General features: G+C 26.8%; 1 protein-coding gene across 5 annotated transcripts in view; it reads right to left on the minus strand.

Annotated features, from left to right (window-relative positions):
* The window catches only part of LOC122528955 (neurofibromin), a 48,005-nt gene that overhangs the window by 21,647 nt on the left and 9,676 nt on the right, over positions 1-16,682 (minus strand). For 2 of the 5 annotated variants that reach the window (XM_043654627.1, XM_043654624.1), the window contains 10 exons: positions 15,929-16,230; positions 15,260-15,821; positions 14,597-15,145; positions 14,247-14,441; positions 11,970-14,058; positions 11,613-11,753; positions 11,280-11,538; positions 11,100-11,215; positions 2,098-2,214; positions 589-675 (listed from right to left, as the gene is read on the minus strand). In XM_043654627.1, coding sequence (XP_043510562.1) covers positions 589-675; positions 2,098-2,214; positions 11,100-11,215; positions 11,280-11,538; positions 11,613-11,753; positions 11,970-14,058; positions 14,247-14,441; positions 14,597-15,145; positions 15,260-15,821; positions 15,929-16,230 — 4,417 coding nt within the window. Of the gene's footprint in view, positions 1-588; positions 676-2,097; positions 2,215-9,298; positions 9,500-11,099; positions 11,216-11,279; positions 11,539-11,612; positions 11,754-11,969; positions 14,059-14,246; positions 14,442-14,596; positions 15,146-15,259; positions 15,822-15,928; positions 16,231-16,682 lie in introns of those variants that run through there. The other 3 variants (XM_043654626.1, XM_043654628.1, XM_043654629.1) reach the window with 3 other exon arrangements.

Here is a 16,682-nt window from a genome sequence, read left to right on the forward strand (position 1 = left end):
AACTCGAAACATCCTATAAATAAAAAACAAACACGTTTCGGGAAAATTCATTCCTGTAACAATATCTAAAGCGACAAGTCTTTAAATCAAAGAATGTATCAAAAAAATATTTATGAAATATTTGATCGAATATCGTGAATGCAAAAGATTCAACGAAGACTCATTTGAAGACTTCATAAAATATATCCAATTGGCTTTTCTATTTTGATAATTTTTTACAATTTTAATAAGTTTTTATGATTTTTGCTAAAAATGGATATGATATTCGTAACACGTTAAAACAAGTAGAATGATACATTACTGAAAGCTTGGAGGGATAACGAAGGGATAATTAGCTCCCCTTTATTTAATTTCAATAGCTACTTTCATTTTTGAGATACAGTCGAAAGTTCATTACTTTTCAGCTAACCCTCATAGAAATAAGAACATTAATATAATCCATATATATAATTCCTATACATTGATGTAATTCATGTTTGAATATATATATTCATTTATATATTTGAATTGATATAATTTGTATTCGTTTAAACATTAATGAATTAAAATGTTTATGAAAATTACATATATACAATGAATAAAAAATACCTTTGGCTCAGCTTCCTCGTTGGACTTTGTTTCCTTCGCAGTTGGTACAGAAAAGGATCGCTGCGTTTTAAATAAAATTCGTCCGGTCTTGTTATTGACGAATACATCGTCATTTTTGGTTAAATTGCAATGGAGCATGATATGTATAAGTGATAAGTTGCATTGTGTTTTACATAATCCAGGCAGAGATAAGGTAGACATAGGCAGATGCGAACATAGACATTAAAAGAATAAACACAGGTTCATACAAGAATATAAAACAACAAATAATATTACTTAATGTAAAATCGAATTTTAAACTTTTAAAGTACGTTAAAAAATATTAAAAATCTTAACGCCTATAATTCATATCATAATTTGAATATTTTTATTTATTAAGTAATTTTAATAATCTTATTGTCTTTTTTCTTCAGAATGATTCATAATGAACTTAAATTATAAATTTTTGAAAAATTAAGTCTATTTCTAATTACTATATCCACTTATTCTTTTTATTTTCAAATATCAGTAGATCAAAATTAGAGGATCTAATGTAAACAAAAAATTATATCATAATGAATAAATAACATTACTATAGCAAATTAATGCAAACAATATTGTACAATCTTGCAAAAAATTAATTATAAGTACATAAATATACATAGATCAAATGATACATATATACTGACGTAAGAAACTATTCATACACCTAATGAAAAATTCTCGATATTTCAAATTATTTATTATAACTTTGCGAAAATAATCATATAACAATTCTCAATTCGCCCTTATTTTAATCCGCTACTGAGGTACTTTATTAAGTACTCTACTTTTAAAAAAAAATCTTGTTCGTTTTTTTTCAAAAATGTTTTTACATCATGCAATGAGTAGGAAAGTAATTGTTTTTATGATTGGATACATGATCTTGAAAATTAAAATCTGTCTTTTTACAACGATTCTTTAAAAGTTGTATGATTTCTTTTTGGCTATTTTATTGAACTTTGAACTATTAGGATTAAACAACAAAATTTGATATCTTGGTCAAGAAATCTTGACATTTTATTGTCTGTAATGGCGATAATAAATTTTAAAAAGTCGTTATAAAAGACTTCTGTTTTCAAAATCATGGAGGATCATAAAAAAATTTTTCAATGGTTGTAATTTCCAAAAATAAATATCCTTATTTTTCCATCTGTTACATGATATAAAAATATTTTTAAGAAAGACGAACTGAAGGTTATAAAAGTAGAAACTTCATGCTTTAAATTAGGCCAAGTGCAAGATTTTTTTTTCACACTCTCAGATAATTTTTCATTAAGTGTATGAATATTTTTTCAAATGCTAGTGTATATGTTTATGTATCTACGTACATACATACTTTTAAAAACTACAAAATGTAATTATTTGCAAAATATAAAAGCAATAAAAAAAATTACGAAAAAGTTAGTTTTTTTTGCATGTCATTTTCATTATCCTGAATAAATTTTGAAGATAAAATATTTTTATATGTAATTAACAAATAAAACATACCTGATGAGTTGAATATTGTTTCTGTTGTTTAGCTTGAGTGAGTGCAGACTGATCAAGAAGATCCCACGATTTTTGTCGGCGATTAGTAGGATTACTTGATGTTGCATTAGACGTATCCTGTATCATAACATAATTGTTAAATATCATATTTGTTAAATATTTGTTAAATATTGTATAATTTACTAATACTTTTAGATTACATATTTTAAGTTAAAATAATGACAAGAATAAAAAAATACATAAATTACTGTATTATATTTAATTGTACAAATTGTACAATTAAATCAATTAATTGCAAATAATTTTTTTAATGACATAAATTTTTATATTTTTAAATAAGTTCTTTTAAAAGAACTTTTAAAAGAAAAATTAAAAATATTTCTATTTTACAAAATTTTTCTCAACGCAAAAAATATCGATACGATATTCATTTATGGTAAAAGTGACCAGTGTTTGAGAATGTAGCAGTTCGAGTGTACAACATTTCCTAATCATACCAACTATGTATTTTATTTTTTTATTGCATCGTGTAATTAGTAAAAAAATACATTTAGATATATAAAACACATGACTTTGAAATGACATTGATGTCCAAAAATTTAAGTTTTTCTTTTGAAGAATGATTGATCACTTTTACGTTGCTGGAAATCCCATTGAGAAAAATGTATACAATTTACAAAATCTCTACCGTGAAGATCTTGATGTAGAAATAAATGATACAGATGAAATTTTTCTTCCATAATATCCGTATTATGTTGGTTTCAAAAATACCATTCTTGCGCTGGAGTTGTCTTAGACTCACATGTGGATATTCGTTAACTTTAGCTGCAATATTTCCTTTATTTCTTTCGTTATTAACAGTTTTAGTCCTCACATATTTCTTCACGGTACTGCCAGTTTGAAAATTTTTAACTACTTTTGAGTATGTATTTCGTGATGAATAATTACGATTAGGAAATGTATTTTTGTACACTCAAACTACTTCTCTCAAACACTGATCACTCTTCATCATCATAAATGAATATCATACCGATCTTTTCTTGCGAGTATTCCATTATGAATTACTGATAAATTTCAATATGCTTTCAAATTATTAGCAGAGATTATCATTGATGATGTAACACATAGTAAACATGTTTATTTACATTTATTAAAAACCCTCAATTGTCATGTCTTGGCTAAGATTTCAATGGAACTAAATTTATACGTGAAAATCAAATTTTCAAGATCATGTTCTTTACATGTCTAAACGTGTTTTTTTACCAATTATATGATACAATAAAAAAAATTATTAAACAAAAAACTGACCTTGAAAAAAATTATTTTCACCAGTTATTGACCTTTGGATACTATTCATCTCAAGCAATATTTTTTGCATCATTATTTGAAAAGATATTTAGATGACTTCACTTAAATAGACCATCTTGTAGTACGAACTGTCGGTAGATTTGTGCCCCACGATTTTGTGTTTCAAAATTTATTGTTTCAAATTATTTGTATAAGTGTAACGACTTCTTCGAAAACTATTTATATATGCATCAGCAAAAAATAAAACTTTAAAAAAGCATGAATAGTAGAGGTTTATTTTTGAAAAATAAATTTTTTTTTTTAATTTTTCTTCAGCACAATATAGAACGATAAAATAAGTTATAGAAACCACCATAAAAAAACAATAAAAGTTTTAATTTAACATTTTTTTCATTTTAATTTAAGTTTTAATTTTTTTTTCACACAGTTTTGCCGATATTTACGATAATATGAAAAAAATTCGACTCGGACTGTTTTTAGAAGAAAAGAAATTATTTCGTTCTTAATATCTAGTAAATTATATTTGTGCAAAATTTCAAATTTTTTTAAATTTTTGAATTGCAAAACTTTGTTAATATCAACATACAAGATATTCACGAATTGTGAACAATCAAAGATTCTGCAAAAAAAAAAAAAAAAAAATAAGTCGAAAAAAATAAAATTTTTTATTAGAAGTCAATTTCAGTTAGTCTCAAATGCGATAAAGTCTTTCGCACTATAGGGATCACCATATTATAACTATAATAGAGTACAAGCACGCAGAGTTGAGATCGAGCTCAAAATGAATCGAAACGTGATAAGTCAAAATAACAAAAAAATGAATTCAGTTGATTTGCGCTTATATGAGATTGATGTAGGATTCAGTACAGATTCAATCCTGCATGTAATCGTGGTAATAAAGTGAAATAGAATCTCTATAGCGTTATAGACACGTGCAGACACGAGCCAAAGAATTATAAATATTAACAAAATTAACAAATAATTAACTAAGGCAAACAAATAATATATTATTCAAATAGGTTTCAATTAAAAAGCATTCTTATATTAAAATATATAAGATTTTTAAATGCATTGATTGATTGATAAAATATTCGATTTTTAAATGCATATCCATACTTTGGGCAATGAATCTTCATAATAAAATAAAGAACAAATGTCATACGAATCTACAATAAACTACGTACTTTAATTTAATTACAGATAATTAAAAAAAAAGTTCAATGTGTTCATATGCCTATCACATATTGTAGTAGACCTAGACTTATAATGTTTACAAAAAATATGCATTGATATGAGTTAAATAAAACTTAATCCATTAAGTTCTTATTTTTTATGCAATTAAAATCTATTGTGTATTCAATTAAAGCAAATAATGTGTACGATTTATAAGAATTTAAAATGAATGTGAAACTATTTGAGAAATACTTAATATTTTCAATGTGGAATTCAATGCTAAGACATGCAGTAGTATTACGTATCATATTGAACACTTTTTTCAATTATCTACACTTAGGATATGTAGAAGATATATGTATTTATTTTATATTGTTATTAATATATAAATTCATTATTCAAAATATAAATATACATTTAAGAATCAACTTATGTATATGTTATAGTTATCCAAGAAAGAACGTCCAAAAACCAGAAAAATAATATTATAATTTGTATGATATTCTATTTAAAATACAATAATATTCAACTGACGAAAACTCGTTACTACTATATATTAATTCCATCATCTCGATTCTCAATATTTTAAATACAACTTAACATGTTGAAACATATATTATTGTATGAAATAGTAGAAGACCTTATATATCAACCAGAACAGTTATTTACAGGAATTAACATTTCAATGTTAATTGAGATAAGCTGCCTCCGATGCTGATATACCAACACCAATTTATACACATCGTAAACTGCATGAAACATACGTGATGCACACATTATAATATATTTCAGCGCGTACAATGAACACTTATTCTTTCTATAAAAATAATACTAATGAATTAAACAAGAGAAAGAGAGAAAAAATAGAAATATAATAAAATGTGAAACTTAATTTAATTGTAGGAAGAGAAAATAGTAAGCATTGAAATCAAACGGACAAAATCATTTTTTATAAACCATCGACTGGTAGTATGCTCGAAGACTATATACATAGATTTTGAAAAATCTTAATTGATATAATATTAATTGTATACCTATTTAATATTAATTGTGTGTGTGTGTGCGCGCGCGCGCGCGCGTGTAGGAAAAAGTGAAATAGCTATATAATATTAATTATATATGCAGTTACGAACAAAATTAAGTAGACAAGTAATGGAAATAGATATAAATTAAATTTAGTCAAAGTAGTACTATTATTATGTACTTAAGTTTTATATATTATATATCTTTATGTTACATAGATTATTTAGTGAATAATTGAAATTAATATTTACATTTGTATTGAAATAAAACATACTTAAAGAAAAACTTAGCTGATTTTCGAGGGACAAAAATAAGTGGACATATAATAAAATATATAAGAAATATAAAATTAATATTTAGTATGTCCACCCTTTGCTTTAATAATTGCTTCTAAACGTCGTGGGATGCTATTTATCAAATTTTCAATGTAATTTTTATCGATATTTTCAAATGCTAATTGCAAATTCTTAAAACAATCGTTTTTGTTCTTTCGTTTTTCTAATGGCACTTTTGAGTCCATACACTCCATAAATTTTCTATTGGATTCAAGTCCGGACTTTATGCTGACCATTCCAACAATTTAGTATTTGAATCCTCAAAAAATTTATTGGTCTTTTTAGCAGTGTGTTTCGGGTCGTTGTCCTGCTGCAAAATAAATTCTTTTTCGAGGCCCATTTTTAGAAGAGCCTCTTCTAAATTTTCGTTTATTATTTCAATGTATTTGTCAGCATTCATTATTCCTTCAATTTGTATAAAACTACCAACTCCATTCCATGAAAAACACCCCCATTAATGATCCTTCTCCAAATTTGACAGTTGGCGTAATGAACGACTTTTGTATGTTTCATATTTTTTTCTCCACACATAATCCTTTTTTTTCAATTGTTGCAATTCAAATTTGCTTTCGTCACTCCACATTATTTTTCTCCAGAATGATATTGGCATATTTTTTAACAAAGGTTAAACGTTTCTTCATATTTGATTAATGTATGGCTTACATTTGGCTTTGCAGTATCTTAATCCCAAATCCTGCAAACTACGTCGTACTGTTTTTGATGATACATTTAATTCTAATGTTTCTACAATATTTCGCGATTCTTGGATTTTGTCGACATTTACGAATAATTCGACGATTTTCCTTCGCGGTGGTACAACGTCCGCGACCACTTAAATTTTCAACGGTTTTGTGTACTAAATATTTTTTTATTTTCTACCGCACCTTTTGGAAACATCGAACTTTTTTACTATCACACGGTAACTTAATTGATTGCAGCAGTCCAATATAATCAAACGAATTTGATTTGAAATTTTTTTTCTTGCTGACATTTTGCTATTTCCTTACAAATAATCTGTCCTGTAAAAAGCCTAGAAAACAACTAAACAGTTAATTTGATACCACAGCGTAAGAATGGGAGCAACACTTCACATTTGTTCACATTGTTTGCCTTGGAATAACGAAACACACAAATGTCCACTTATTTTTGTCCTATTTCAACACCAATGTAAATATTAATTTCAATCATTCGCTAAATAAACTATGTATCATAAAGATATATAATATATAAAACTTAAGTACGTAATAATAGTACCACTTTCACTGAATTTAATTCATATCTATTTCCATTACCTGTCCACTCAATTTTGTCCGTAACTGTATATAGGAAAAAGTGAAATGAGACAGACTACTTAATTTTAGATTGTTGCAACAAATAATTAGAAGCCAAAAAAATAAAGATTTCGGTGGAAGTCTTAAATATAGAGGCCCTGGACTACAAGAAAATAAAATATTTTATTAAAAAAAATACTTGGCTATAAAGGAAAATATTTTCCAGAAATATTGAAATATTCGCTTCATCCAAGTGTTGGAGAAGATTCGTTTAAAATCATGTAAGAATATAAAATTTTTTATTTTTATTATTAACTACTAACTAAAGAAACTATAAATATATGTTATTCTTTGAACAAAAATTTTTACATAAGTAACATCTACATTAAATAATTATGTTATTTATTACAATTTAAATTAACAGTTTGAAAAATCGCTGAGAAACTAGACTAAAAAATTATTTTTCTGAGAAACTAGAATAGTAACTAAAATTTTATTTCAGAATTTAATAATTATAAGAAAGAATAAATACATATGTACTGACAATAAGAGACCCCATATTTCGTTTTATCCCACGCTAGCGTTCTACTACATACGAAGTAATTTTTTAAACATTTAAAATTTATACTTCAGCGTGAAATAAGGAATGGGATCAAAAAACACAAATACAATTTAAGGAACGTAAAATTCAATGTTGCACTTAGCATTTAAAATTTTTAAATTACAATATAAAAAAAATAAAAAAAACCTTTAAAAAATCCTTAAAAAATTTCAATAGCGAAAATTTTTCCAACATTCCAAATCAAAAACGTGTGTATAAGTTTGTGGACATAGAATGTCATAAGGAATATTTATGTAGTCCTATGTCAGCCTATTTATGTAGTTCTATGGTAGCTACTTACTGCATTTAAGAAAAACATTGGTGTTCCGTTTTACCCAATCATGTACGTGACTCATTTTAATCTATAAATGCAATTATCTCTGAAACTATTCGTCACTTAAAAATGTTTCAAATGTATTTTTTTTCTGTTTTGAGAGAGCAGTAATTTGGTACTTAGTTTGTCCCTAGGTAGACACGTATAAGAGATATGAAGATCATACATATTTTTTCAAGTATAATTATGTAATTTCTTTTTGCATCAATCGATGCAGCAGGTGGTTCTCTAAAAAAAAGTATTAATCTCTAGAACCCATTAATTTAGGAGATATTTTGATATTTCAGTAGTCATTTTCGGAATATTGTTCTCGCGACTAATCTGTTATACACTTGTATGTACAGTACTTGTTACAGCTTGTTGAACATTGAAAGATATTTTTTCTTTTGGATCTGTTTTATATCTGTACGTTTTAAGTAACCTCGTCTAACTCGCAACACCAATGATTTTAATATTACAGATGTTGGATGCCTTCTTTCTAAAAGTATTTTTTCCAACATAAGCAATATCCGAGATAACTTATGATCGAATAACTTATGAAGAAAAATATTACATTCGCAAAATTGAAATCAAAATATCTACTAAACTAATGGAATTTAGACGTATTTGAAAAAATAGTAGACGTATTTGAAGAAATAGTAGACGTATTTGAAGAAATAGTAGACCTTCATATTTCCTACACACGTCTATTTAGAAACAAATACCAAATTACTGCTCTCTCAAAAAGATGCATAGATATTTTTTAAATAACGAATAGTTTCGCAGATAATTGCATTTATAGATTAAAATCCCATTAATGGCTCCGTATGAGCCATTTATTTTGAAAGTGAGGTCACTTTACAATAATGAAAAATAGCGACTCGTTAATGTCTATACGAAATTATTTATACTGATTGTTAGAAAATATCAAGTAGTTTACTTTCTAATGCTTTTGCATTTACTTTTACAGGACTATTGCAACTATTACTGTACATATTTTATTAATTTTTCTGAAAATAAAACCCAACCAAAATATTTCAAACATTAAAATATTGGGTCATATCACATAAAATGGTTGGATTTGTGTTTGGGTTGTGTTTATTTAAGCGTGATTTGTTTGGTTGTTATTCTTTAAATAAAGACTATTTAGTATCTTTATTGTATATTTTGCATTCAGAAAATGTGTTTTTTAATGAATTCCAAATCTTATTTTTTTCTAAACAAGTTTTTTTCAATATGTTCATTACTTTGCAAATTCGGGTTGTAATGCATCCCTCATCCTCTCTATTCCCCAGATCTTTTCAACAGAGTTCTATTTTGCATTAAAAAATGTTCAGAGACAGTTTCTGTAATTCAAACCTCCGAAGAATTTATCGCCCTAAAAATCAAGATTTCTTTGAAAAAGTAATAATATTCATTAGAATCCTATTGAAAGAATGTTATGATGCTTATTTTGATTAGTCGAAAATAATTCTCAAATATATACAACATAAACTTTTTATATAAAAATCCGACATTTCATATGACACGACTTAACATATTATGAATTTATCAATATCAACTTTGAACTTGAACGTTCGCAATAAGACATTATTAAAAGATGATATTGTTTGCTACTTTTTAAATACGCACTGATACTTTTTATTAGATATCTCAGCAAATTAAATTTTTTTTTTTTCATACCAACATCACTTGAGAGAAAGAATATGAAACTGATTATATCCTATCAATAAAAATAATAAAAAAATATTATATAAACATAAATTTATAAATATTTTAATAAGAAATTATTTAATAAAACAAATAATAGCTAGTCTTTTATTCGATATATATAAAAACAATTTCATAATATTCAATAGATATTACACAGAATAACATTTATGAAGAATTATATTTAATACATTATAAATTTCTTTATATTACGAATTCTTTAGATTAATTTGTGTTAATATCTGTTAAAAACTTTCTTCAAAATTTTCTATAAAAAATTAAGGATCAACGAATCAGATCTGTTCTGTCTAATGTGGAAATTAATTTTGGAGAATCCTAAATATGAAATATTTATTAGTTTTTGAAATATTAATAAAAAAAACTTGATATAATGAATTCTGTATCTTTCTCTATACAAATATTAATATAGAGTGAGCCAAAAATCACTTCCTACTAAAATAAATCCGTAATTCTTTTATTATATATTTATTTCAACACTTGAAAAAAACAAAATAAAACATAATTTTAAAACATAATAAAAAAATTGTGTCTGAACTTAAATTTAATTTAAAATTAATAAAACTTATCATGTTGATAAATATGATACATATATGTACGTACATATTAAACGATCTATAAACATATTTTTTTAAAAACGGTATTGGTTTAGTCTAGATAAATTACATTATCGTCAGATAGACAACAAAACATAAATGGATCATGTAAAATAAATTTAAGGAATAAAAAGCGAAGTATTGTCACATGTTATAAATTTTCTGTCTTTCATTCTATTACTTGGATTTAAATATTAATAAAAATAATTCCAATTAATTCACAATTGGAAATATTACAACATTGCAATATCTTTAACATTCGAAAATGAAATATATAGCTATATAATATTGTTCATTGTATGTTTTGCATAAAATATTTTACAACGTAATATTTTTCATGCGATACTTCCAATCTAGATCATAATGTCTTGTAACATAATATCGCTCATTCAATAAGCAAAATATGTATCACGTATTAAATTATTTCACGTGCCAGAAAAACAAAAGTTTATAAAAAAAGGGAATTTCATTTAACATTGCTAATCCCATTGATATTAACAAGTAATCCAAATTGATATAATTTGCTAGACAGGATATCTCGGATTTTAATGAAAAAACATGTGAAAACGTGTCACATGAATATTATGTTGTAATATATCTCATCTAAAATACCTTCTATTTAGAATATGATTAAACATTATAAAAATAACTTACTGTATTGTATGGAAGCAAAATATCAAGGCAATCTGTGCTCCCAGATTCTGCATTTCTGGTAACGGCATGTCTAATATGGCATCGACTTCGCACTTCCTCGGATACAGATACTAACGCTAATTAAACATAAATATATAATTAATAATTTCAATTCATAAATAAAAAAATATATCATCTTACCAGACAAGTATGCCACACTTTCTGGCGTGACTTCAAATTTGTCCCTTCTAAATGGTTTAGCAACAATGCCTAATAGCATAGACAGTACTCTAGCTGTTCTTGTGACAGTTGTAGGAGTAGGATGTCTATATCCTTTTAATAGATGACCAACCAAAGCAAAATGAAAGTTTGATTTAAATGAAAGTCCCACAGCATTATCTAATTGTTTAAAATGCCATTCTAAAAGTTCACGTGTTAACATCATAACATGCTCCAAAGTCTAAAATATATATAAATGAACAAATTACAATAGTGATAAACACATAATATAATTATTTAATACAAATTGTTTACTTTATCATCAAATGTTCCTTGAGAATCCAAAGTATGTAAATTTTGCTCAAGAAGTGCTAAACCACATGCATATAAAGAAGCCTCGTCTAATTGAAGAATTGATGTTGCGACCCAAAATAAGTATCGATGTATAGGAGATTCCTTAAAAATATTGAAATTATTAATATAAATATTAATTTTAATATAATTATATGATTCATTATTATGAAGTTATCAAATTATATTGATATTTACAAATTTAGCAAATTTTTGAATTCTATAATAAATTAATATTTTAATCTCTATAAATATTAAAGATAGTTTGTATTAACATGAAGTTCTTTGAAATATATTACTAAATAACAAAATATAACTTACGGGTCTAAGCAATGGTTGTAACCGAGTAAGACACATAATGATTGCTTCCAACAAAGTAATGTCGTTAAAACTCTCAAGCGCTTTCACTAATATTCTTAGTAATTGTTTCATATCCTGATCAGTTATGCTTTTACTAATACACCCGAAAACAATTAAAGCTCTAGGTTGAAGAGCGGGATTAAAGCAGAATGCAAAATTTCTTGCTAAAGAAGTCCAAGTTTGTAACCAATCACACTGTGGAATATCCCGCATACAAGCTTCCATAATTTCAAGAAGAGCATCCGTAATAATTTCTAAACTGGTTAACGAAAGTCTTTCTTTATCATGTATTCCTGTAACGCTGCGCTCGTTGCTAAACCATTTCTCATTCGAATGCTTATAACTAGATCTAAATGCTGTACCCGCAGCAGATTTCACTTTACTAATTCCAAAAAGTAAATAAAATTTTGGGAGAGAAAATTCATCTAAACTCATTCGTAATATTCGATAAGTATCTTCTGAAAAGGAAGGGGAGCTACAGGTGCATAGTGAATGAATACTATTGATAACCAAACCATGAGTAGAAGCACGCATACTCAGGCTTCCAGAACAAACTAGAAACGTAACTGTATGAAACAAATATGGTAGATGTTTTCCTACATCCAAACAGTTATTAAAAGATAACATTAATAAGTATCTTGCTAGGATAGCGATGTCATCCCATCTTGTATGTTGTTCTAATAATGGCGTCGGAGAAGTACATGTTTTGTCAACAACTCGACAAAGTCTTCCTATTATTTTTTTTGCTACTAATTGAACATTTCCAGAAGCCAATGCTACAGCAGTATCTGCCATTATTTCAACTGTTGGAGAACCAAGTCCAAAACTAACGCTACGTTGAATGAAATTATCCAAGACTGTATCTATTAACTCTGGTAATCTTCCAATTGTGCTCCATATTTTAGCCTGTATACTTGGATACATTTCTACTTCTTCGATAGTTAATGTAATTAATTTTTCTAAAATTTTTGTAACTTGCTTCTGACGTTTTCCTCCTTCGTCATTCGGTTTATAAAATCGTACAAGATTATTTAACCATGGAGTCATATATTCTAAACAAAGATGTTTCAATTCGATGCTTGACAATCTGAAACCTTGTATACATTCTTCTAGAAATTCCAGTGTAAGATGTGGATCATTTGCAGCCAAAGTTTCACTTAAATGTTTAATAAATATAGTATTATTTGATGGTATGCAAAGTCCAGATGTTTCCAAAAGTTGTCCTTCAATTTTTAAATCAAAAGTTGCAGTTAAAGCACACAATTGATTGTATGCTGCTGTTCGTAAATTTGGATCCGAACTACCAAGATTTAATAACGCCATGTTTAATAACGTTCCAGGTACATCTTTAGGTCTTATTTTTGGATGAATAGACACAGATTCCGGTTGTGATAATTCCCATCGATTTCTTATATGAATTATAGCCTGTACAATACTATCACAGTCTTGATGAATAAAAGATAATGGGCCAGTTTCATTTGAAATAGTCAATGTAAATTGATTGTCATCTACTAAACAAACTTCTTCTATTTCAGATGCATAATAAACATCATTTAAAAGAACAGAATGCGATAATACTTTGCACTTCTCCGCCGAGGTAATTTGTATCGCAGTTGGTCCAACTTTTACGGATACCTTAGTGTCTTTATGAGAAAGTTTCAAAACGCTATTAAAAACTTTTAAATCTTCATCAAGAGATAATGTAGCTCCAGGTAATTTTTGTTGATCGACATCGATTACATCATTTAAACGACCCGGTCCATCGATGAAAACTATCTTTCTATTACCTTTTAATGGTGCCAAAATTCTATCATGGAACTTCGTATATTCTCTGACCCAACTATTGCAATTATAAATATATGCAGCATGAATATTTTCATAGGCAACTTTAGGCAATACATAAAACCATTTCTGTAGGAATTCAGTTCTAAATCGATTGTCTGAACATGTGTGAGTAAAATCAACAACCAATTCAAATGGAGAATGGCAGAATGGTTTTAGAGTAAGAATAACATGATATATTAATAGATCACCATTCGTATCACCAATTCTATAAAAAAAATATAAATTACATTAGCACAGTCATAAACATAACAAAATTTTCAACAAATTTTTCTTTATAATATTACTTTAGAGTACAAAATAGTAATAGTAATAATTCTTAAGTCTAATAAAATTAATTACATAACTGAATTAATGCAATCTCAAATGACACATATAGTTTAATAAAATACATACTTGTAACGTCTGGCAATATAATAAAATACTGGATATCCTTGTTTACTAGTTCCTGCTTGATAAAAAATATTCAAATTTTTGATACTCTTAAATTCTTCGTTTTCATGCATATTATGTTTTACCATAATTTCTTCAAAATTAGTTGAAGACATATCAATGTTCGACCATCGAGCGTAAGACGAAGAAAATAATAAACTATAAAAACAAATACACTTAAATATATATATATATATATATATATATATATATATATATATATATATATATATATATATATGGAAGTTGCATGAAGTAGCATTTATAATAATGATTTATACAACAATAAAAATGTATTTAATATTATTACTTACTGAGAATCTATTGGTTTATGTTCTGGAGGACCAAGATAAGCCAATAATGTAGCCATTTTATCAAAAGGTCTTCTACCGACTGCTTTATGGTCCCGACTACTGCTGAGATAATCGCCAATTCGTTCTTGATGATTCCAAAGCAATCTATGTAATGCTAAAACATTGGCATCGGATACAAATGACATCGGATGATTAGCTTGATCAACAGTTTCACAATCTGATGCTATCTGTATAAAAAATCTCCTTCCAATTTCAAAATATGCACGTAAAAAGTCATTAAATGATAACATATGTTGTTCCTTGCTAAATTCTATATGATTTGCAATATTTTGAAGAATTTTAGACATTAACATAAGACCCCTTTTAATGTGTGGAGGTACAGGTTTATTCACAATGCCCATTTCTTGAGGAGATACAATAGCTGGATTAATAAATCGGAGAAATATTACTGTTCCAACAGCACCAATATTATTTTGTGGACACTGTGGAAATCTTTTACTGAGTACTTGATATAAACAATGACACATAGAGCGCAATTGTGGTGGAAATCTGGAAAAAAAAAATAAAATTAATAAAATGTCAAGAGTACGAAAACCACACTGTAAAAGTTATTTAATAAAAAAATTTGTATAAATATTAATTATACTATTTATAATAACTTACCTATCAGCTGATGATACTATAGCATCAAATACTTTTTGAGTTAATGCAATCAAATTACGACCATTTTTTTCTATATCTTCATTAGCATCTATTCTTGCACTATCAACTTCAAAACTAGTGGTAGGATCATCTAACAATGGAGTAATTAAAGGTTCTAATAAATTTTGCAAATAACTTGCACCATAAATTTTAAAGCAAAATGCCATAATTTTGCTTCCAAGACTATTTCCTCGAAATAATGTTTGCATACAATCAGAAACTTCAACCTCACGATAGAACATATTCCATAAAAGAGAAGATAATAAATGTTTTGCATCAAATAATGTCACAAAAACTCGTGCTAATTCGTCCATTTGATTTGTAGTTACTACATTAGCTAAAGCCATTGCAATAGGCAATTCTCCTTTGTCACTAATCATTGTAACCAGTTGGACCAATTGTTCAAACCTATCAGCCAGTACTGTTTCTGCTAATGTATCAAACTCTGTTCCTTGTTGAAGAATTTTGGTAAGAACTTCTATGAATGCTGCTCGTGTTTGTAAATCTGGATTGTAACCTAGGCCTATAAATATGCAAATTTAAAAAATATAAGAAATTAAAGAAATCAAAGAAATTTTATATGAAACTGCATCAATAACATTAATATAAAAAAATTGTAATTTTACTTACTCAGTGAATGCATTAATCCACTATCAATATTTGCACTGAGAAGATTACTCATTGCTTGTATGGTAGCATTGCGTAAAGTAGATAATTTACCACTAGTTAAACGTGGTTGTTGAGACACTATTTCTTTATCTTCGCTAGTTGCATCGTTGCAATCGTTTAATAAATTCATAAAAAGGGTAAAGTACTTTAAGAACAATTGAGATTTTGCTTCCATTAAATCACCACGATCAGATTCTTCGGGTTGAAGAGGCAGACCTCGTAGCAATGCTCCAACTGCTTCCATACAAGCTTGATCTAAGTCTCTAAAACAAAATAAACAAAATGAATATAGTCTCTAAAACAAAATAAACAAAATGAATTTAGAATTTATTATTATAGACAAGTGTATTATATTAAAATTATAATAGCTAATTACTAGCCATATGATAAATTAAATTTTTTAATAAACAAAACTGCACATGAAATAAATTAAATGTACTGAAAATATTCATAGTTAAATCTTTTAGTATTAATTGATAATTAATTACTTGATTATTTCAATACGTTTCAATAATATTTCTTTCTTATGCATTGTCAAATTAAATATTTTATCAAAATTTTTATTGTACAAGTAATAATATAAAGCTAAAATATCTTTGCTGTTAATAATGAGAAAAAAAATTTTGACTAAACTTGGTTGGTGTTAAGAAACACACAATCTGATGTTAATAGTTTTTGGTAGATAAACATAAGTGAAACTTACTTCAGTTTTTAA

Source organism: Frieseomelitta varia, unplaced genomic scaffold (genome assembly GCF_011392965.1).
Source record: "Frieseomelitta varia isolate USP_RPSP 00005682 unplaced genomic scaffold, Fvar_1.2 scaffold_272, whole genome shotgun sequence".
NCBI classification, from domain to species: Eukaryota; Metazoa; Arthropoda; class Insecta; order Hymenoptera; family Apidae; genus Frieseomelitta; species Frieseomelitta varia.